At 42.7% G+C, this 21,902-nt stretch overlaps 1 protein-coding gene across 20 annotated transcripts in view; it reads left to right on the top strand.

Annotated features, from left to right (window-relative positions):
• The window catches only part of MPP4 (MAGUK p55 scaffold protein 4), a 233,797-nt gene that overhangs the window by 111,425 nt on the left and 100,470 nt on the right, over positions 1–21,902 (top strand). For all 20 annotated transcript variants that reach the window (XM_069615485.1, XM_069615497.1, XM_069615487.1 and 17 more), the window contains 4 exons: positions 201–272; positions 3,297–3,493; positions 13,223–13,287; positions 18,355–18,372. In XM_069615485.1, the coding sequence (XP_069471586.1) occupies positions 201–272; positions 3,297–3,493; positions 13,223–13,287; positions 18,355–18,372 (352 nt within the window). The remainder of the gene's footprint in view (positions 1–200; positions 273–3,296; positions 3,494–13,222; positions 13,288–18,354; positions 18,373–21,902) is intronic.

The raw sequence follows: 21,902 nt of genomic DNA, 5'->3' as shown, positions 1-21,902 counted from the left end.
AAGAGTGAGTCTGCCGAATAAACACAAATACCAACTGGACATCCCACAGAGTTGTCTCTGCAAATCAGGATAAGGAAGGTGGGATTTCTTTCCTTCGTATTGTGGTCTTCGGTGATGGTGGACTACAGCCTTGGTGGGTTCAACTGTTAGCATGTCATTATCCATGTATGTGACTGCCTGTTGTCTTTGCATGTCTCTAGACTCAATCGCATGGCACCATCATGTTCAAAGTGATTCCAGTGTCGGATCGTCCAGTTAACAACCAGACAATGGTGAGACCCACTTATACGTCCTTACACATGTGACACACCAAGGGTTAACTAATCATTGTCTTACAAATGTGAATAGGATTGGAATGTCAGAAAATGCCTCACCACGGTTTCCTTTTCTATGCAAGAACATATCTGGTTTGGCTTATGTCAAAAGTGGCAAAAACCAAGAATTTTGACACGCTCACAAAAGTCTTGCTTGTTTTCAGTATTAAAAATATCTTCAAAAAAATTGTGCAGGGGCCCGATTGTGGACTTGGAGGGATTTCCATTTGCAGAGAACCTACACTCTAATGGAGTAAACACGCATTTCCGTGTGGTCTCCTCTGAATATATGCATTATTCCCAAGGCAGTATTTTGAGCTATTTTCCGAACTTTCCCTGGGTGTTCTCTAATTTCAAAAATATTGGAATTGCAATGCATAGGGTTGTGAAAATTATCCTGAACACAGCACTGCAACCAGCGACCCTCTCAGTGTTTTAGAGTACGGCTCCTATGATCCCTCACGATTTACTATGTTGGCTCGGCCTGGTGGGAATTGTAGTCCAAAACATCTGGTGAGCCAAACTTATCAGACTCCCTGTGCCAGAATGATGGGATGCGTTATAGTAATGCATTTATTCATTGGGTCCATTGTACTCATTCTCTCTGAATGAATTGTGATGTGTAAGGCCAGGATTTAAAAAGATGGTTTGTAATAGTACATTTGCATGAGTAGTAGAGATTATATGCAATCACATGATTCACTCTGAAATGGATGAACAGGTGGAAGCACTTGCGGATTCTGTCTTCTGCTTCCTGTCTCAGAGATCTGTATGCCTAGAAACACCTGTGTACAGGCGCGTTATAAATGACGTATCATATTTGTTTGTTTGTTTATTGATTTGTAAAGCGCACCAAACCTGAGGGTATCTGGGTGCATTTCAAGTAAATTCCATTTTCATTAAGACAAAGTCATAGTTACAGTCATTATATACAGCAGATACAACAGGGAACATACAATATAATACAAAAAGGAAGGTGCATAGCATCAGTTACATAGCGAGGACAATACATTGATATTGAAGGACCTTCGTGAGTAGCCTAAGTCACATCAATGGTCCTTAGCCGATAGCCAGCTTTTGGTGTTTTTCCTAAAACTGGGGAAGGACTGGTCTGATCTGAGAGAGAGTCCTATCATGTCAATGAATAGGCAAAGTTAGAAGATTAAGTTCAAAATTGGAAGATTAAGCAAAGTTGGAAGATTAAGTTCTGTTCGCGTTCGTTTCTATTCTGTGGTGGCTGCTACCTCTGGGGGGGACATATACGCGAAGGGTGCAGAGTTCGACAGAATGTTTGCATAAAGAAAGACAAGTTTACACTTTTCCTTGTAGAGCTGGTTGCGAGGGGTGGAGGAGGGTCCATCAAAAGGAACCATGAAAGGATTTAGGGCTACACCTCCAAAGCTGTGGCCCTCACTACGAGTATGGCAATAATTCCAAAGGAATTGGCGGGAAACTTTAATAGCTTTACTGCCACTTGCAACCAGCCTCAATCTACTTAATTGCCTATGGCAACATTGTCATGTTAATCCCAATGTTTGAAGTGCAGAGGACTTCATGGGTAGCTTGGGGGAATTGCCGTGGGTGGTAATTCCACCTCTGGTAATTCCTCAGTTTTTCTAGGATAAAGTGGAGGAGTTACCTCCAGCTTCATGCTGAAGGTAACTCCTCCACTTAAAATCCAATCTTGGAATTTGATGATGCAGTAAGAGTGGTGGCAAATTTGTGACCACAAATAAAGTGACAGTAACGGTTTCACAGACACTTTTTTAACGCACCACCAAACCCGTAAGGAAGCCATTTGTCTTTGTTTTTTTCCTTCCCCAGCATTCATTACAGTGCTACGCATGTTGAGTGAGTCACAGTTGGATTTGGATCCCATCCATTTTGAATACTGCTAAATATACTGTGGAGGGATGGGGTGTTTGGTTCTGATTTGTTTTCTAATAGTGTCGTCCCTAGAAAGGCAATTGATATCTGAGGTCCCCTGTCTCCCTATTTAAAAAACAGTGAGGAACCACACCTTGTCAAAGCGCAAGTGCCTAGGACTCCCTTGTATTAGGTGCCACAAAGAAACCCAGAAAAAGTGGTTGTCGCCCCAACGACCCAATCAATGAGATAGACAAGAAAATGGGAGACTGGCTTTCAATCTGCGCTTCACCAGAAATTAGAAACCTCAACTCACCTCAAATTCAAAAAGCCGTTAGGCATGAACTTGCCTCCAAGCTCCGAAGCACATGATAATGCTTCAACCAATTCAGCCGCTGCTGCAATGTGAAGCAGCCGGGCCTTAACGATCAGCACAGCAAATGCTTGACATTCACTTTCTGAATTCGAGGTGACAGGACAGATACATTATCAAGTTATTGGGACCATTGTTTTGAATTTAAACCTTTAAAATGGAGGTATATTTTGAAACTAAAACCCAATACAGTGAAAGGAGCCCTGATGAAGAGCTATTGCTTGAAACACGTGTCGGCTCAATAAACAAATAATAAATCAAAGAATTGGACTTACAACTATTTATTGGACCTAATTATTGTTAAAGTTGAGATTTATTATAGACCTGCCTATACATTTCTGGTGGAGCGCAGATTGAATCCCAGTCTCCAATTTTCTTTTCTTATATAACAAGTTTGAGTATGATATGTCATTCACCTCTGTACATGTGAAAAGGAAAACCACTTCAGTTGAGTTTGCCTCAACTTAATAAAGCATGCCACTATTTTCAATTGCTGAGCACCCTGACATGTGCTTAGACAAAAAGAATTCTCAGCTAGTAGAAACTCAATAGACTGTTTCCTCATATGCAGTAGTTGAGGAGAGGTCCTCGAAACGTACTTTTTATTCAGTGATGGACTTTGATGTCTCAGAATTGAGTGTAAGAACAGAATTATTTTAGATAAGAAGATCATTTCTAACATGTCTTAAGCTCGAGGTGGTCCATCTCGTTCTAACTGACTCCCCCATCTTTGTGTGCATCAGCTCTATGTCCGTGCAATGGCAGACTACTGCCCTCAGCAGGACCCCGCCATCCCTTGCGCAGATGCCGGGCTGCCGTTCAAGAAAGGGGACATCCTGCAGATCGTTGACCAGAATGACGCCCTTTGGTGGCAGGCAAGAAAGATCTCAGACTTCAGCATCTGTGCTGGGCTCATCCCATCAAACCATCTGCTAAAGAGGTAAGAAAAGGCAAACACTCCACCAGCTCAAGCACAAATATGGAGCCACTCGCTAGAGGGATTAGCATCTGGAACCTCTTCCACCAACCATAAGACTGAGCTGCCTTACGCATCAAAACACTAGAATGCTGGGGCTGAACTGGGAATCCTAGAGGCTCAAAATACCAATTCATGCCTATCCATAGAACCATAGGGATAAAATGCAGCTCAAAAGACTGCCAACAGAGAACGGTTCTTTATCCAAATGGAATGGAATATTAGAGGAGGTCCACTTGACTGGTTAAGAACATCCTGGCACAGAGATAGTTTTATTCAAAGATCCGATATTTTCAGAAATCAATTCAGTTTCCAAATGTATAACTGTTTTGTCATCCATCATCCTTCAGACTGGCAGGAATCATATTATATTAATTTATGCTACGACCAAGGTTCGTCAACTTTCCACTAGATTGACTTTGTGGCATAATAAATCTGAACAGGAAGGTTGAATTGGGCTGGTGCAAAATAACCTTCACCACTTCATGGTGTGCCTACGGTCAGCAGAGTGAACAGCATGGTTTTAAGTATGGCTGGGGGCAATAACTGTGTTTATATCTCCTTTATTCACACTTAATAAGGGTCACAAGCAAGAAAACACAAAATCGCAATGTATTAGTCCATCACCCTACGGTAGATAAAGCAGAGAGCATACATTTACTAGATTTCTACATAACAACAAAGGAAACCTCCAGTGTCTACACATGTCAGTAAAACAGAAATTAACTTTCTATATTTGATCCTCTTAATTCAAGACAATAATATACAAACAAGAATATTTAGAAAAGGAAGTGCTACAAACAGTACTTTGCCTGCAACCAGTGCACATCCTTTATCATGGAAAATAAATATTCCATATGGAGCGCTCATTAGGATTGAAAGGTACTGCTGCCAGGAGAATTACCTTAATACACAGGAAAAATAAGCAATGACGAGACATGAAAAAGTGGATATTTACAAAAATACAATTAACATTGGTATTTAACAAAACAAAAACCATTATTTCACATGATTTTCTCAGACCCAAGAGCAGCAATCATACAAATAGTACTATTCCATTCTTAACAGTGTATAATACACAACATTATTACATCTTTAACATCTTGGAAAACAATTAGCACATAATTATTGTTATTGGATAACCAACTAGAAATACAATTGGCATGTTCTATATTTTGCAAGAGCTTGAGAAATCTGGAGAGTGCAAAATACATTGCTGAAGGTTAAGCCATAATAGAGGATTTTATTTCAATGTGGAGCCACAGGAAAGGTAGTGCCATTGCTTATTGTCCCAGCAATTTTCACTAATTATATCTACAGTGATGAACTCAGAGAAATTGGCTAAATCTCACAGCACAGTCTAAACTACACAAATATGGACAACTTTCACTAATCACTGAACATACAGAACAAACCATATCCTAGTTTAATACTTTCTAGCAATACCTAGTAATAAGAACAGATAGCAGGTTTCTATATCTGTGACTCTTTTAGCGTGTAAATATGCAAAAAAAACAAAACAGAGTTCATATATGAACTGACGAATCATATAAAAATAAATACATTCATTGAATGTTTGACTACGTACAGTATATATATTATTGGATATATCTCTCAAAAATACTATGTGGGAAGCACGACTAAATCATTAAAAGCAAGAATGCATAAATATATGTGCCATCAAAAACAAAGATGCAAAATATCTGGTGGCTATACAGTGGTTGGAACAGTGTGCATTAAAGAATATTGGAAACCTAACATTATTTGGTATTTACACTGTGAAGACACATCCATTAGGAGTTAACAGTATGTTATAACTATGAAAATTAGAAGCATAATACATTTCCCGATTAAAAGTCACAGAAAACCGACTCAACAAAGATAATGAAATTTACGTGTATATTTATATCAGTAAATTATGATGTTTGTCGAAGGAAATTTCTAAAAAATAACCTTTCACTAATAAACCATTGGACGGACTATATATGAATTAATAATAGCATTAGATCTGTATATGAATATTTAGTTTTGATATGTGCTAAAAATGAGGGATGTCTAAAAACAACTTCTAACTTACAACTGATTGGCAACACATGCTCTTATTTATAAGTGCATAATTTGTCCAATTTGAATATTTAGGTTTGAGATGTGTTTATTAATTGGTATTAATTGGTATCATTCAAAATAAAATTCCGTACCTCCAAAAGATACTGCTTTATGTCATAGCATTTATAGAGGTCCAAGTCTTTGATTTGGAACACATTTATGATTTGTGGGTTGCAATTTCACAGCTTCAACCAGAGTTGCAGTTGGCGTTGCAGCCCACAAATCATACATTTGTGCCAATTCAATCTCTATAATATCTTGTCTGATGCCTAAAAAATGCATTTCAGAATTATACGTACTAGCATGTTACTTTTCATATGGCATTATAGGTTAAAAACAAACATCCTAGATTATACAGCAAACCACTATTATTTATTATTGAACCATCCTCCTGTAAGATCTATAACTTTCTTTCTTACTTATAATACAAAAAATACATATAATGAAGAATCTGCACCGCTGTTTAATACAATAATTGGTCTTTTTTACCATTACAATATGGCGGATGTCCGGTATGAACCAAATAAACTCTGTGACCCCAATATGGCTTACCACACTATCTATCTTGTGTGAGAAACCAGAACATGTCTCACCCCCTAGTCCCCGTGGATCTCTCTCAGGTCACCAGAGCTCGGCCAGAGCCTTTGGCTCCAGACCCTGGGGGTGGACCAGTGAGGGAGGATCACCTGGGTGAAGGGTCTTCGGGGAGTGGAAGTGGGACACCGGATGGCACTTCCTCCCTTCCTCTCCCCTGCACTTGTGTGATCGGAATGACACAAGGCCTAGTAAGATCGTTGTATTTGTCTTCTGTTTCCCCCTCACTTGTGTACAGGCACGTTATAAATGACATATCAGATCATATCATATCATAAATGTCCACCAAGCTCAGTGCTTAATTTGCAAGAAAATAAGTGCCAGGGCCCGAATATTTTCTAGCACACTTGTGAAACTGTGGGCGGGCAGTTCCCTCCCGCTGTAACACTTTTACCCCATTCTAGCAGTTAGGATATGTGGGAACTTTACCCCCTGCCCCCTTTTCCTTCACAAACACTTCCACACAGACTGCCCGCTCTGGGGGAAAACAGACTCACAGCCGAGCAGTGTACCTGACATGTCCTGCTACTATTGTCAGGCCATGTCAGGCAATTGCTGACAATCACTCACACCTGACTCCTATTAAACTTCATCACACAGATAAAAGGCGGAGCACGAGAGCACACTCGGAGTGAGGCAAAGCACCCGAAGGAACAGCAGTTTCCAGTCGGCAGCTGAACGAAGGGAGAAAGATGGCAAACCAAGAAGGGTTCCCAAGGAGGGAAATACCCTTGACCTTTTCGGCAAGAAACCGTTACTTTAAAGAAACCTTCGAGGAAGGAAGCATAAGGCCAGGAAACCAGGCTGAAGAATCCTACGTTGTGTGTTGGAGATACCAGAGGCCCTTCCGCATAACTGACCAAGAAGGGAAGGAGCAGCAGCCACTGTGGTATCGTCCTTGGCTTCAAGAACAAAGAAGCGCCAGAAAGATCAACACAGCCAGTGAGTCGGGGAGACCCATGCAAAACCCGTCTATGGTGAAGTCAAGGTTGCAGTCAGCAACATTGTATAAAGAGTGCTTGAATGAACATTGTTAAACGCATGTGATGAAAGACGCGAGTAAAGCTAAACGACTGATGAATGTTTGAACTTGAGAAGGAAAGATACGATACAGTTCACAGAGTGGTCCAGCACTGTGAATGTGCTCAATCGAAGGTCTCTGTGAGGTATCTCGCCAAGAAGTAAAAGATTGATCAGAACATTGCACAAAGTGAATCGAAGTGATGCTGCGACGGTTTAAACAAAACCCATCGCACATTCGAAAGTCTTTGATTTGGATATTAAGAGGAAACCATAAAAAGTCAGACTACATGGTCCAAGCCCAAACGATGAGACCAAATGTGAATATTGTGGAGAAGCGATCCGAGCCAGAACGAGGGAGATCCATGATCCGAGCCCGAATGAGGGAGATCCATGGTCCGAGCCCGAACAAGGGAGACCAAGTGTAAACATTGTGGTAAAAATGGGGTCCAATCCTGAAGGAGGGAAGCCATGATGAATACTGAAAGCGAGAACTTGTGCATGTGAAGATCCCGATAAGAGTGGAACCTTGACATTTGTTTGTTCTGACAGAGCCTGTTATTGGAAAAGAGGCTTTGGCAGAAGGCCTTGATACCTTTGCTTTGAACTGTATCCTCATGGCAGAGAGGCCAGAGTGTGTGTGAAGCTCGAGCGTGCCACCTTGTCCTGTGCTGAAAACATAGGGAAGGGTAGCCAACTGCTCAACCGCCCTGACCTATTGTTACTTGAACACTTTTCTTTGTTGCATACATGATTGTCCCACACCGTTTTGTATGTAGAAGTAAGAATTGGCAATAGGTTTATTAGTCTAGGCCCTTTTATTTTGACAGAGACTAAACTAGGACTGCGTTATTATTATTTGATGGTTGTAGCATGCTCCCATCCTTAGATTTAGGGTAGATAGACGTTCAACCAACCCACTGAAGTCCTATAAACACCCTTGAACTGAGATCACTTTTGTCTGTCTTCACTGTTTGATACCATGCCTTCCTTACACTTGTCAGTGAGAATCTCTAATACAAGCCCCAGAGCACAGGCTATCTTTGGATGGCACTGGAATGAATTGCTGAATTATATAATTATGGAATTCATATAAGAAACATAAATCATGCTGTATTTTTGGGTGCCTGCATTCTCCCTATCACATTCTAATGCCATCGGCATCTCATATCTTGCAAAAGCTCCAGCCGGTGAGCCCAAACATACATAATCTCTGTTTGCAAACACTTTCCAAAAAAACCTTTGTTTATTGAGAGTCTAAAATTAATACTACTAAGCTTTCAGAACAAACTATTATGAACACATTTAACTTATTATTTATATTTTTGCCTCAAACTCCAGTTACCAGTGGTGAGTCCTGAACTTCATCCTATCTATTGATAAATTCATACCTGTTAATGCTGACCTCCCACAACTTCTGACACGTTAAAGATTTTAAAACATATTGCAAAATATCTCTAATCTTCAATATCCAATAATTTTTGTCCTCAGATTCTAATAATACGCCACAATATGAATGAATTACAATTCAATCTCACTGACCAACTTCAATTTCTGTTAAAAATCTTACCAAAAACAAGATAACATTTTAAAATTAGAATTCAATGAGCCATACCTTTCAACAATCAATAATCATAGGCTGTGTTCCCCAATATTATTCTTAGATTACTGGTTCCTTATTATCTCAAATTTTACTCCAGTGTGGTTGTCAACAACCAAATACAAAAAGAATTGGGAACGATAATATCTTGGAGAAACCCTCTGTATAGTGCAATGCTTGCATTTTACTCTAGAGACATAATTCTCATTACGTTTGCTTAATCATAGCCTGCTCACTACCAAAATGAAAGTCTTTCTATGGATGATATTCTAACATTTATTCAAAAGTATTTGCAAATATTATTATAGTTTGCTTAACTGTCAACTTATTTTTATTTGTTTACAAATGGATAGTTTGTGCAAATAATTATAAAAACATTTCACAGGGGAATCCTTTTGCTTGTAGCCTATTCAACTTTCTAAGTTATGCTATTTTGTGGAATATAGTCCTCCCCACAATTCTTTAAACTTGCCTAACATTTTTTTAAATTGAGCAAAGAATGTCAAGTCTAGTGTGGATTGTGGCATGTTTGCAGGTCTTATCCTTTTTTTGCGTTTGTTTCCACTGCATAATGCATGTCATATGCTTCATATAAACAAACAAAGGACTATGTCTGTAATGCAAATGGCAGACATTTTAAAACACCCCACCACTCCAACAGCTGCTTTGTGAGTTTCCTGAATATGCATTTCTACTATTACCACTTTTTAAAGTATAGATACTAGTAATGGATAATTACTGAACAGTGTTCTTAACATGCTTACTCAGATCTGTTTGGGATATGCTGGGAAGTATAACAAATTCTTCCACGAAATTTGGTTTTTGTTTGGAACACATATACATATTTATTTGTCAATGAAGAAAGACTCTTCTTCCCCAAAGAGGGTAAATGAAAAGAAAAATGGACTAGCTCTTTTAACACCCATGATTGCCATACTAAAGTGTGAGAATTTCCAGCTTAAATTTGATTTAATGTGATAATTCTTTTGAACATATTGTTAACCTGAATCCCCCTTCTGCAAATCCACATTTTTTAAAGTATCATTTTTTTAAGTATATGTACTGTTTATTTAAACTTAAATTTAAAGAAGTAATTCATGATTTATTTGGTGGAATTAAACGCTTGAAAGGGATCAACCTCATGTTATTGCAAATCATAAGTGCTTTAAAACCTCACACATACTAATCAATTTTGTTTGAGAAAATGACACAAATGTATTTCAAAAGAACATCTTCCCCATGTTTGGTGAATAGATAAATGGTCTTGATCTTTCCGAAGAAAAGTGGGGGGATGTACAGTGCCCATTCTTCCTAAGACTGCTGGGTCTTCCCATTCGTAAAATGCAGGCTGGTTTTGGATTGGGCAGGTAGATTTAAACTGGCTTCCGTAAAGGCTGCTACAACCTTCACTAAGACTTTGGACTGTTGTTTTTAGATGGCTTCATAGATTTGAATATGCAGTTAGTGATCGGCCTACTCTCGATCTCTAAGAAGTGCTTGCACTCAGCTAGGCCCTTGAGCAGCTGTTCCATTATGGGATGTGGGACTTTTGGGATGTCCAGATGGATCGCATTTCAAAAACCACCTGTAAGGGTCGATAAAAAGCAGCGCAACATGCACAGTGAACTAGTGTGAGGCTCATTAATTAAAAAAACAAGAGCCTAAAATAGGAGAATTCCACACTTTTGAACAGTCTTCAAGAGGTTAGCCCTCCCCTGCTGAATGGCAGTTAATGGTGTCTGCTCAGGACAGTTCAACTGTCTTGATCTGCTGGTCTTTCAGTCATCTGAAGAGAAATAAACAGCTGAAAGGCAGTGCAGGAGTCTGACTGATTAATATATCCCCTCCCTCCCCCTCTTCCAGTCCCGGACAGCGGCTCAGCAGTTTCTGCAGTTCTCACTGTGTGCCATCAGCATCTGCCCGCTTGCGTGGTCCCTGCTTCTCCCGCCATTGCCAGTCTAGACTCTCTCAACTCTATAACACATTTTTAATTTACCACACGGCTAATGGCACGCAGGGCACACATAGATATAAGATAACCTGTACAATTCTTGATCTATAAACGTTCATTTTGCTACAAGTTGAAGGTTCCAAGCTAATTACCTACTTCTCGAATTATCTTTTTGTCCGATGAAGCTCCCAATTAAGGTACACAAGATCACCTGTAAGAGAGCCACTTGTCCCTGTTAAATCATCCTAGAAATACCTATGGTTCCCTGTCATTTCGCCAACATTAATAACTTTGTGGTAATTTATCACAAAGTAATTCTTATGTTTTCATATAATGTTTTATTTTTACTTGGGGGGGGGATTCCCATATTTTCCCCCTTCCCTTCATTACTGCCTCTGCCCCAAAACCCTCGCAACCCTTTTTTTAGCCCTTACCCCACAATTCCCTAAATATTTAGATGAAAATTCGAAGGAATTGTTTGTGTTAAATTACCACGAAGTAATTACTGTTGGCGAAACAACGACACCTTTAACTGTTTGCTCAACATGTAAAGGACAGAACATTCACCACCTGTGTATTGTATTGTTTATTTACAAGTGAAATGAAACAAGCTTTTTAACAATAACTACAAACACGAATTTCCACAGGTAGCATTTTAATACCCACCTACATTTAGAAATATTTGTTGAATATTTGGAGGAGTTCAGCAATCCCTTGAACTTAACGAATACTTTTCACCCTCATTAAACCCTCTGCAACTCTTAGTCCTGATTCTTCAGTGAAAAGGTTACAAAAATGAATACAGCAATACATGCTCCTCTCCCCATGTATGCACTGGCAGAGTCTGCCCCGTTGGTCCCTGATCGATTTGTTAGGTTGGTGAAAAATAGTGAACTGCCTGGTCTCCAAGCAGACCCTTTACCACCAAGGATTTACCAGTTGCTTTTGTCAGGTGGTCAAGCTGCTGCCATCTTTATAAATTGTATTGGCAACTCTTGGAGAGGCCTAGATCCTGATGATTTAAAGGAAGCTCATGTCATCCCTCTGTTAAAGAAAAACCTACTGCAAACTTGCACAGGATGGTAAATTATCATTCATCTATAATATGCACTGTGCAGCTAATTTGCTGTAGAAGACCATAGCACAGCTACTTCAAAGCTTCCTTGAACCACATGATGTCCAACACTGGATTGAAGCGGGCGTTTGGCCCGGCCATGCCACAGAGTGAGTTCTAATAGTGCTCTTGGGTGATCTCAAAGCGACGTTAGACTCTGATGCGACGGCTGAACTGGTCCTCCTCACTTCCTAGGAAGCCTCTGATAATGTGTGCCATCTCTTCATGCTACAAAGGCTTTGGGAGATCGGGATTAAGTGTCTGCCCTCAGCCGGCCGGTGTCTTTTTACTATCTGTAGTTGTTGAAAAAGACTACCAATCTAGTCCTGGTTGCAAACATGCCGAGCTCAACAGGTGTGCGCGCTGTCACCTTTGCTCTTAAATGTTTATCTCCGACCATGGCCATCACAATTTTAATAGTTTGGCTTGGCATGCTTTCATTTTGTGTATGATACAATATGTTACTCTACATGCAATACCTTGCTTCTATAGACATGCCTATCTTTTCCAGCATCATACTGATAATGCAGTAGCAGATGAACCAACACCCCCTCAAGTTGAATCCAATTACTATCAAACATTTTGCTCAAGGAAAAAGGTCAGGTCAAGTCATATTTTATTTGATCAACTACTAGAAGTCATTCAAACTAAAGACAACAGTAATAACATCTCTGTGGAAACCATCTAGCCAAATGAATGCTTTAAAGGAAGCAAACTATGGCCATATATCCAGGTTGCACCCTCCACAAGGAGGTGAGGGGGGATACTTATTTATTATTTAGTATTTATAGAGCGCACAAAAGCCCGGGGGCATCGTGGCGCTGTTACAGACAATTGAGCTTGGTTGCAATATATCATTAACAATGCAATGTATGCTGCCAACATGTTTGACAGGCGGTCATGCAATAGTCTAGTCCACCTATGAAATCGAAGGGACACAAGGCCAGACCCTGCAAGCCTACCCTAATTAAAAGAAATGCACAAAATATGCTCTTCAAAAGGTGGGTGCTCTTCAATAGCATGCAGGTGTGCAGTAGAGGGGGCCAGTGGACCCCGAACCAACATTCTAAATGAATTAGCTTACCTATGCCGTTTACATTTTTAAATGTATACCGCACACCAATGGCCCGGAGGCGTACGGGGGCTGAACGGGGGAAAGAAGTGTTAGTAGAGAAGCACCCACAAACTTCCATCACTGGATCTTGCTCATGGCCGGCAGTTACCAAATCAACGGATTGCCATGCATTTAGCGTGCACATAAATATATATGTTAAAAGTATGTTTTTAATAATTATTTGTATCTTACAGGAAACAGCGTGAGTTTTGGTGGTCTCAGCCGTTTCAGCCTCATGTCTGTCTGAAGTCGCCAATATGTGAGTGCATCAATCATTGTAATGGACTTCAAAGCCAAGCTTCTGCTAAACCTTCTTATCCCTAAATCCCATTACATTGCTCAACTCATCGTGTGTGGTTGCCCGGCAACCCAAGCTTGTTAGTGAGACTTTTGCGTGACAATGTGTGTGGGCTAGAGCATGGGAGTTAAATGACTGGTTAAGCATATGCCTGCAGGAGGTTAAGTGTAGGTTGAGGCACTGAACCCAGGCATCAACACTTTGGCAATGTTTAGTTAACCCAGTCCAGCTCTCTAATGTGCCAGTTCGAATCTAGAGTAAGTCTGGCAAAGATTCCAATACATTCCCATCCGGTGACAGGCTCTACAAGCTCAGGGCTTGAAGTGACAGTAATGCTCCCTTTCACTGTGGAAAGGTGGCCGCGTGGCCCAAAATATATATTTATAATTGGCACCTTGGGTGGTAGTTTGAAGAGAGTCTTCAAAGTATAAATTACCTCAATGACTTAACCACCGTCTCAACTTCAAGACTTGAGCTGCTCAATTCTCCTTGGTCAGCAGTGCCAGAAGCTTGCTCTGCTGTAGGTCCCTTATGTGTCCAGGACTCTAAGCCTGGCGTGTTGCATACACCTTAAATTAACACCCAAAACTAAAGCAATAAAAAGTAATGCTGCCTATTGCTTTAAACAGAGGAGGGGTATGTCTTCTGTGGCAAAATCACTTCCAGGGAGATCAAGGAGTGGGGCTGGGGAGCTCTGAGGGCAAGGGGAAGCCTCCAGAGGTGGTATGTGGGGATCCACCAGAGCCCACCAGTCTTCCGTCCCTGAACATGCCGCCGACACCCCAGGGAAGCCCTCCCTGTATGGCTCACTACAAGATGTATTATTAAGGGGGTAGGGAAGGTTCCTCCCCATTATATCAGCCGAGGTTGGAGTAGTAGTAGTTGGAGGCAGAAACACCTGAGCGGAAAAACATAGTTGGTTATGTTGGAACAGGAAGGGGGAATTGGTTAGTACATTGGTTAGTTTGACAGTGCCTCTGGAGGGTGTCTTTTATTGCCGCTTGATGGTACCTTCCCACGTTCTTAGTTGAGGTTTGTTGGTCTGCCCCGCCTCCTCTCCAATCATGGAGGCTGACTGCCCCTAAGGGTTTGAGGGCAAGGGTTGGTTGTACCCAGTGTGTTCCTAGTTCTTTGGCAGGGATTAGTTGGGGCACTTGCTTTTTGCCCTGTTGTGCAGTCGGTTGCTAAATTGGTGCATGGCTGGTATTGTAATAAATTTGAGGAGGTGGTAATCTATCAGAATATTCTAGTTATGGGGTATTAGTTAGGATGAGCTTTGATTTAATGCGTTACCTGCCTGGGCCTTACAGAGTGTATGAATTGCGTGTGGGGTGTATTTCCCTGGGTCTGTCTGTTGATTGGGCGGGCTACTCTTCACAGATCTCTCTAGTTGTGGGTCAGGACTGGGGGCAGGGAGGGTGGGCAGTGGAGTATTCTGGCCCTACTTGGTTTCGCTGCTGTGACCGCATCCCTTGGTGTGTTTTGTTTGGTCCGTGTTGTCCTTTAGTGCTTGTCATTGTTTGCTGAATAATCAGAAATGAAAAATGTGCTCTGTTTGCAACTCCCTCAAAAGTGAGCAAAATTGAGAATTCTTTTGTGTCCTCTTTATGTTATGCTAACAAAAAAGATGTTATACTGCACTAACCCTCCACCACAGTAGTCTCAGTGCAATCTGAAGTTGTGATTTTGTGCAAAGCATTTAAGGGCATGGACACTGGCTTTGGCTCAGCGGTGGTCAGACTTTTAAGGAGTCACTGGCTGTTCCCGGTGTAACATACGCCATTCTAGCATATCTTAAAGGTCAATATCAGTCAGTAATTCATAAGGTCACTTCTGTCCCCCTTCTTAAATATTGGAATCACCATTGATCGCTTCCAGGAAGGGGGTGTAGGCTCCTGTGACTTATTAATGGTCATTGAAAAGGCTAAATGTATCAGATGGAATGAGAGGTATGCACGCTATAAGAGCAGTATCTAAGTTCCATCGATCACACAGGTCTCTATGATGTGTCTTTGTAGACACGTAATTGTCAACCTTGTTGCATTGCAGAGTCCCTGTGATGGCATAAGATTGCGTAGTAGCATAATTACAGCACCTACTTTCAGTTTTAGCTCGTGAGGAGGCATTCGTCCTACACCGTTTCGATCTTTAGAGACTTGAACGTTGAGCCAGCAATTAACTGTTCATTGACACTGGAGCTGCCGTGCCATGTGTGAAGGAAAGTGGGGTGGAAAGAAATAACTTGAAATTATTCAGAATGTTCACGATAGTGGAAGGCGAAGGTGACTGGGTAGAACCATGCTCCTTCTGTTTGTTGAAATGATAGCTGTTGTTGAAGTGAGTGCACTTTGCCATTTGGACAACAGAGGGCAACCTAACACTGATAAATTGCATCCGTATGTTGAAATGATCGGACAAGGACATATTGAGGCGGCCAGTTTCGGCGTGGACGTTTCGCCGCAGGAGCTGGTTTGGCGCGCCCAATTCAGCACGGGGACGTTACGGGGCCAGTATGTTTTGGCACGAAGACTGTCATTTTTTTTAAATGACATTGTCGCGCCAAAACATACTGAAATATGTAACTTTTTTACAAATTAAAATAATGAACGATGATGTTCAAATATGTCACTTGTGCACATTCAAAGAATAGCAGGTGATTCTTTTATCAAAAACTGTAAGGGCATCTGAGCGCAGACAGCCAATAAAGAACAGGAGGCAGATACTGAATGCAGTCCTCCTATTTGCACATTGTGGCTCACCCACAAGGTCCATATTCAAAGTTGACCTTCTTACATGATGTTTTTAGGATGTAGAATAATAGTGGCATGATTACAAAATGCTTTCCTGCGATGCAAGTTGTGCAAGACTCAGTCGGGGGGTTGGAAGGCGTGTCAGGATTGCACTGTCAGGTTTGCAGGGGCCATGGACGCACTGCAAATTAACAATCATGAAAGGTGATGACTGTGGGTTCCAGGATGCGAGTGTGGAGAGGAGCAAGATGGGGTATGCAGAAGAGCAGAACAGGGAGTGGGGCATACAGAGGAACGGCGAGGGGGTTTAGAACAGGAGAAGGTCGGCAAAAGACCAGAATAAGGCGTCGAGATCAGCAGAGTGGCCCGGTGGGACATACAGAGGAACAGGATAGAGCGTGCAGAGTAGACGGATGTGTGCTAAGGAGCAGGATGGGGGATAGAGAAGAACAGAACAGAGAAAACATAAGAGTGGGTTGCTCCAAAAGGGTGTGCAGAGGAACAGGACAGGTGGTGCAGAGGTGAGAGATGGAGGCGTACAAGATACTACGCTGAGTGGAGGAGCAGGATGGGGGTGTGTAGAGGAATAGAATGGGCGTTCAGGGTGGTGCGCAGAGGATCACAATGTGGGGCAGGCAGAGGAGCAGAATGAGGTATGTGGAGGTGCAGGATAAGGATGTTGCAGAGTAGAATGATGCAGGGTGGAGTGTGTGGGAACAGGACGAGGTGTGTAAAGATGCAGGATGAGGTGTGCTGAGCTGCAGGATGGACCAGGTGTACCAGCTCATGGCCCCTGTCTTGTGCTGTGAGCATGCACATCTGTTGTTGTGAATTGTGCTTCCTGCAGCCATGTCACCCGCTGCTTGTCTTACACCTGCCACCATCATTCCGCCTCCTGCACACCACCCCCTGTTATTAAAGGCAGAAGAGGCTGTGCACCCGTGCCGTGCGGCCGCATAGCACCGGGAAGCAGTGTGCGGGTCCTTGTCTTCCAGAGCTCGCTTCATGGCCACCACTCACCACGCACCCAGTGTCCATGTCCTGATCCCTGGCTCGGAATGTGTTGTAATAACTGGGTTTGTTGTTGCTCCTCCAGCACAGTGCGCATTTGCACATGCACCAGGAAATGCCCCAGCATTAAATGATTAATTGTCACAAATGAAACACGTTAACAGGTATAGTACCTGTCAATGAGCGTCATTTGTGGCAAGTAATCCATTTGTATTTGACGTGAGGGCATCCAAATGTCCCTCGCGCCAAATCGATGGCGCCAGGAAAGCTTCTGCCCTGAAATGGGTGCGCCAAAATGGCTGCTGCACCGAAGCAGTCACACCAAATCAGCCTGCGTCCAAACGGCGGCGCCAAAACGGGGTGTACCGTGAAATAATAGCTACTGTTGAAGTGGTTGCACTTTGCCATTTGTATAGAGAGAGAGAGACAGAGAGAGACAGAGAGAGAGAGAGAGACTGACAGTTATGTTGGACAAATGACCAAGTTACCACAGAGGGCAAAGTCCTTCCACACCATGGATGGATAGGTTCAATAGATGGGAAAACTGGAAGGACATATGGAGACTTTTAAATGAGAGTGGTCTTTCGTCCATGTTTGCCCCCGGAGCAAAATACCCAGATCAGGCTTCCTGAAGATTACAGAGGCATGGTAGGACCGTTATAGGGATGGTTACAGAGTCGTTGTGGACAGCATGTGGGTCTTACGGCAAACAGGAGTGCAGAGTCTGGTCGCCAGATTACATTCCCAGGTTTGTTTTCCATTCCTGTGTTTATTTGCGTGTTTAGGGAGTGCTACCTGCCACCTTGTGACTGCTTCAAGGCGCCTGAAAGTTAGACATTAAAGAAAACCGACATAAACAAGATCACGTACTATATAACATGACATAACATGACATTACCAGCTAGCATACACATAAACTGCCATCATGGCCCAACATATTTTTAAAAATGGATCAAATAAATACGAAAAAATGTAAGTGGAAAAACAAGCAAAACCTGGGCAGATTCAAGTTAACATGCATTTAACTTTGGGAAGAAATCACATAGATTGCAGCAGACAATGGTTTCTGAATCAGATTTTGTCCAAATATGTCACAGTGTACTCATCTCACCCACCTGTCATGGCCTTTAATCTGTACCCTGTTGTTCTCTGATTGGCCCCATTGGTGTCCAGCATCATTCTGTATTATTTAAATTGTTGAGGTCAGCTTCGGAAATGCAAATCTCTCATTTTGTTCACCTGCTTCATCTCTTTGCTTGTGGAGCAGTAACTACTGTGGAAGAAGGTAAGAACAAGTGTTTGGGTTGTATTCAATTGTTGTTATTGTTGTTCTGCATCTTGGGTGATTTGTGTAGTATTACACGCTGCTCTGAGGTCCCTTCAAGGGCCCCAGAATGCCTGCAATAGGAGTAATTGATGTAAAATAGCAAAACGCTTCCAATACCAGAATAGTGCAGATTGACTATAAATATTTGACGCATTTCATGAACCGTCCTGCCTCTTCTACAGAAGATGTCAACAGTTAATGAACCAGTATTACAGGTAAGTAACTTGTTCCTCTCCAGATTTAACTCCCCTCTGTCACCAGTGGCAGTACATCCCAGCTTTTCAATCCAGACAAATGATCAGGTTGGGAGAATTATTGTTATAGGGAAGAAACCTTTTCTTTTTGAATAGCGGCCCTAGGTATTGCAATGGAGACTGGTCTTGGTCTTTGAATGGCTCTGGGACTCAGCACTATAATTATATTTGTTAAGCTCTCTGACAACAGACAAATAGACTTATGATTTTCAACTTGAACGAATGAATGAAATGTTATTTTGTATCTTCTGCTTCTTTTTGTAAAAATCTATTTTTAGATTATATACAAATAAAATAAAAAATAAAAAATAATAATTATATTGGTCCTTACATTCATCCCTAAGATGCTTGTGAAAAACAGCCTAACTGGGTGGAAAGGATTGCTCGATCGCTGATGTTGGTGGGAGATCTGCACTTGAAGGGATCCCTGAGCTCCAAATTACTGATTGGGAGGAACTGTGGGCTCAGCAGGCTCCCCAGATGGGATGGCAGGATTTTTGGGACCAGTGAAAATATCACGTGTCCGGGGTCAGGTTCCCAATGAGATCTAGGTAAGATAGCCATGGAGGACCTATCGGAATCCACATACACAGCTGGGACGGGGCTGGGGTCATATACGGAAGTGAGACCAGAACCGCAAGATGGCGTACCACAGGCCATTGATGACAGGTACGCAGGATAGGAGGCTGAGTGACTGGTAATGAAGAAAGACTTTGCACAGGAATTGATGAACAGGCATGCAGGGGAGGTGCCAGCACAGCCCAAATAATGCTGGAAAAAGGAGTCTGCAGACTTACCTCAAAATATAGACTCCCCATAAGTAGGAGCTTTGATCACGTGTGGCCTTCTACAGGTGGATTCAAGAGAGCAATTCCAACCAAGATGTCATTGGGGATTGTTTAAACCATGGCTGTTCTCCTGCAGGGTTAGAGTGAATGGGCTGAAAGGGTATAAGGCTGGCACAGGTGACCAACTGTTGGAGCAGGGACCGATACCCAATATCAGCAGCTCGCCTAAAGGGAAAAGCGGAAGGATGAGTCAAGAGTGGCCCTCACAACCTCACATCCTGTAGAAAGCAGGACTGGGAGAACTGCACCTTGCTGATTATATCTGGGAGCCGGACAAGAAAAGACATCTGAAGAGGGAGCACTAAGGCGAGGGCAGGTAGAGTTTGAGATGCTGTCTTATTCTTCCTGGAAAGCAAAGGAGGGGACCTACTGTTGTGGCCTGAGGCACCTGGAGGGTCTGCTTTTGGACTTTGAGGGAGTTATTTCTCCTAAACCTAGCTTGCTGCCTAAAAAAGAAAAGACTAAACCAAGTCAGCGGGTGTAACTTAGAAAGCAACTCTGACTTTCCATAAAAGTCCAGTGACCTCCCAGGGGAGACTATGAGGGGCTATTATGCTTTGTCTGTCCATCGGCACGTGAAAGCGCTGGATTTCTTTTCTCTTCTCATGTTCAGGGGAAACATGTCCCATAGCTGTGGGTGAAGTTGTGAAAATTACTGACACCGTAAAGCGTTTTTTACATTTATGAATTATTGGGTAGAATTTGGTTTTTCAGGTAGGTTGTGGTGTATCAGTAAAGTACACTGTGCACGCTTGAATTCGACATTGCTTATTCATTTACGATTAATTTAGGATGCCGCATCGGCGACTCCAAGATTGCGGCGAGGGAAACGAGTGGGTGTAAAAAGGCATTCAGTCCAAAATAAGTGCAGGGGTACAGTCAAGGGGAGAAGGTCAGTTCCAGTAAGAGGTCAATTTCTAGACAAGTGCAAAAATACAGGACACAACACAAAGAGGAAAGCCTAGTGAAATAGCTGTGGCGGTAGCTGGATCTTGCCCACCGTAGCCGCTCTGGGTAAGTGTACACTTCTCTACAGTGTTCGAAGAGTCCAGCGCATTACCTCACGGCAACGAGAGGGGTGAAGATGACACGACCAGCAAAGACAAGTGCATAAATACAGGACAAAGCAACAAAAGCAAAGCCTGGTGAAACAGCTAAGGCAGTAGCTGGACGATGTTCATCAAAGCGGCCTTGGGGCAAGTGAACGCTGCCTCACTGTGTTCAAAGAGTCTGGGGCTCTATCTCATGGCAACAAGGGGGAAAAGATGACACGACCAGCAAAGCAAGTGCAAAAACACAGGACAAAGCAACAAATGCAAAGCCTGGTGAAACAGCTACGGAGATGGGTAGCTGGATGGTGTTGACCATAGTGGCTCGGGTATAAGTGCCCGCTGCTCCACGTTGTTCATCGAGTCCAGGGCTCTATCTTCTCCTGGCCGCATGGAGGGGGGGGGATTTGGGGGTGTGTGACACGACAAGCAAAAAGAAATGCAAAAACACAGAACACACCAACAAGGAAAAAAGGCTCGTGAAACAGCTTCAGTTAAGGGAGTAGCTGAACGGTGTCCACCACATAGCGGCTCAGGGGTAAGTTCACGCTGCTACCAGAGGTCGGAGTGGGCCGCAGCGGTCAGGAGAGGTGCTCCCATACTTTTTATTTTTAAGTTTCACTGTTGCTATTATTTTATTTGAAAAAGAACCCATTCTGGAATGGTTTTGTTTTAAAATAAATGTGTAGGAAGAAGTTGAAGCTTGCACTTCAGTGCACTGCACGGCACATTTCCATAAATAGCAGGTGTGTTTGTTTGGGGGTTTGGATTGTGTGTGCCAGGGGGCACAGGGATGGGGTTTGTGGGTAGCGGGGCAGACCAGCAGGGAACATAGTTCCACTACTTCTTTTCCTACACTTCGACCACTGACTGCTACACACTGTTCAAAGAGTCCGGGCTCTCCTCATAACAGCGACAAGGGGGGAGGAGACAACCTGTGCAGCAAGAGGGTGGGTGCTCAGGAAGCACCCTCCCCAGTCAGGCAGGCAACTCTCCAATTAGTTTACAGGCTGAACCTGCGTGAATTGGAAACTGATAAGCCTCTTTCACAATGTGAGGGGGCTGTCCTCAGGAGGTATGTTCAGGGGTAGTTTACTCCCGAGGGACGTCCCGCCAGAGCCGACTGACCTTGTTTCTTTTTCCTGAACGTGTTAGACGAGGGACCTCTCACTTTAGTGGATCTAAATGCAAGAGGTGGAATGTATGTCTTGATATACGTTCTAAGGTACAAAGGACACATGCCCCTGAACGCTCTAGGAGTGATACAAATGCACGCCTGTCCTTCAGAGGGAGCCTGTGAAGGGCCTTGAGGGCAGGAGTGATGTGCTCTGGGAATG

This window comes from Ambystoma mexicanum, chromosome 9 (genome assembly GCF_040938575.1).
Source record: "Ambystoma mexicanum isolate Mex_15411 chromosome 9, UKY_AmexF1_1, whole genome shotgun sequence".
NCBI lineage: Eukaryota > Metazoa > Chordata > Amphibia > Caudata > Ambystomatidae > Ambystoma > Ambystoma mexicanum.
Note: the sequence above shows the minus strand (reverse complement) of the source record. Positions and strands in the feature narration are given on the sequence as shown.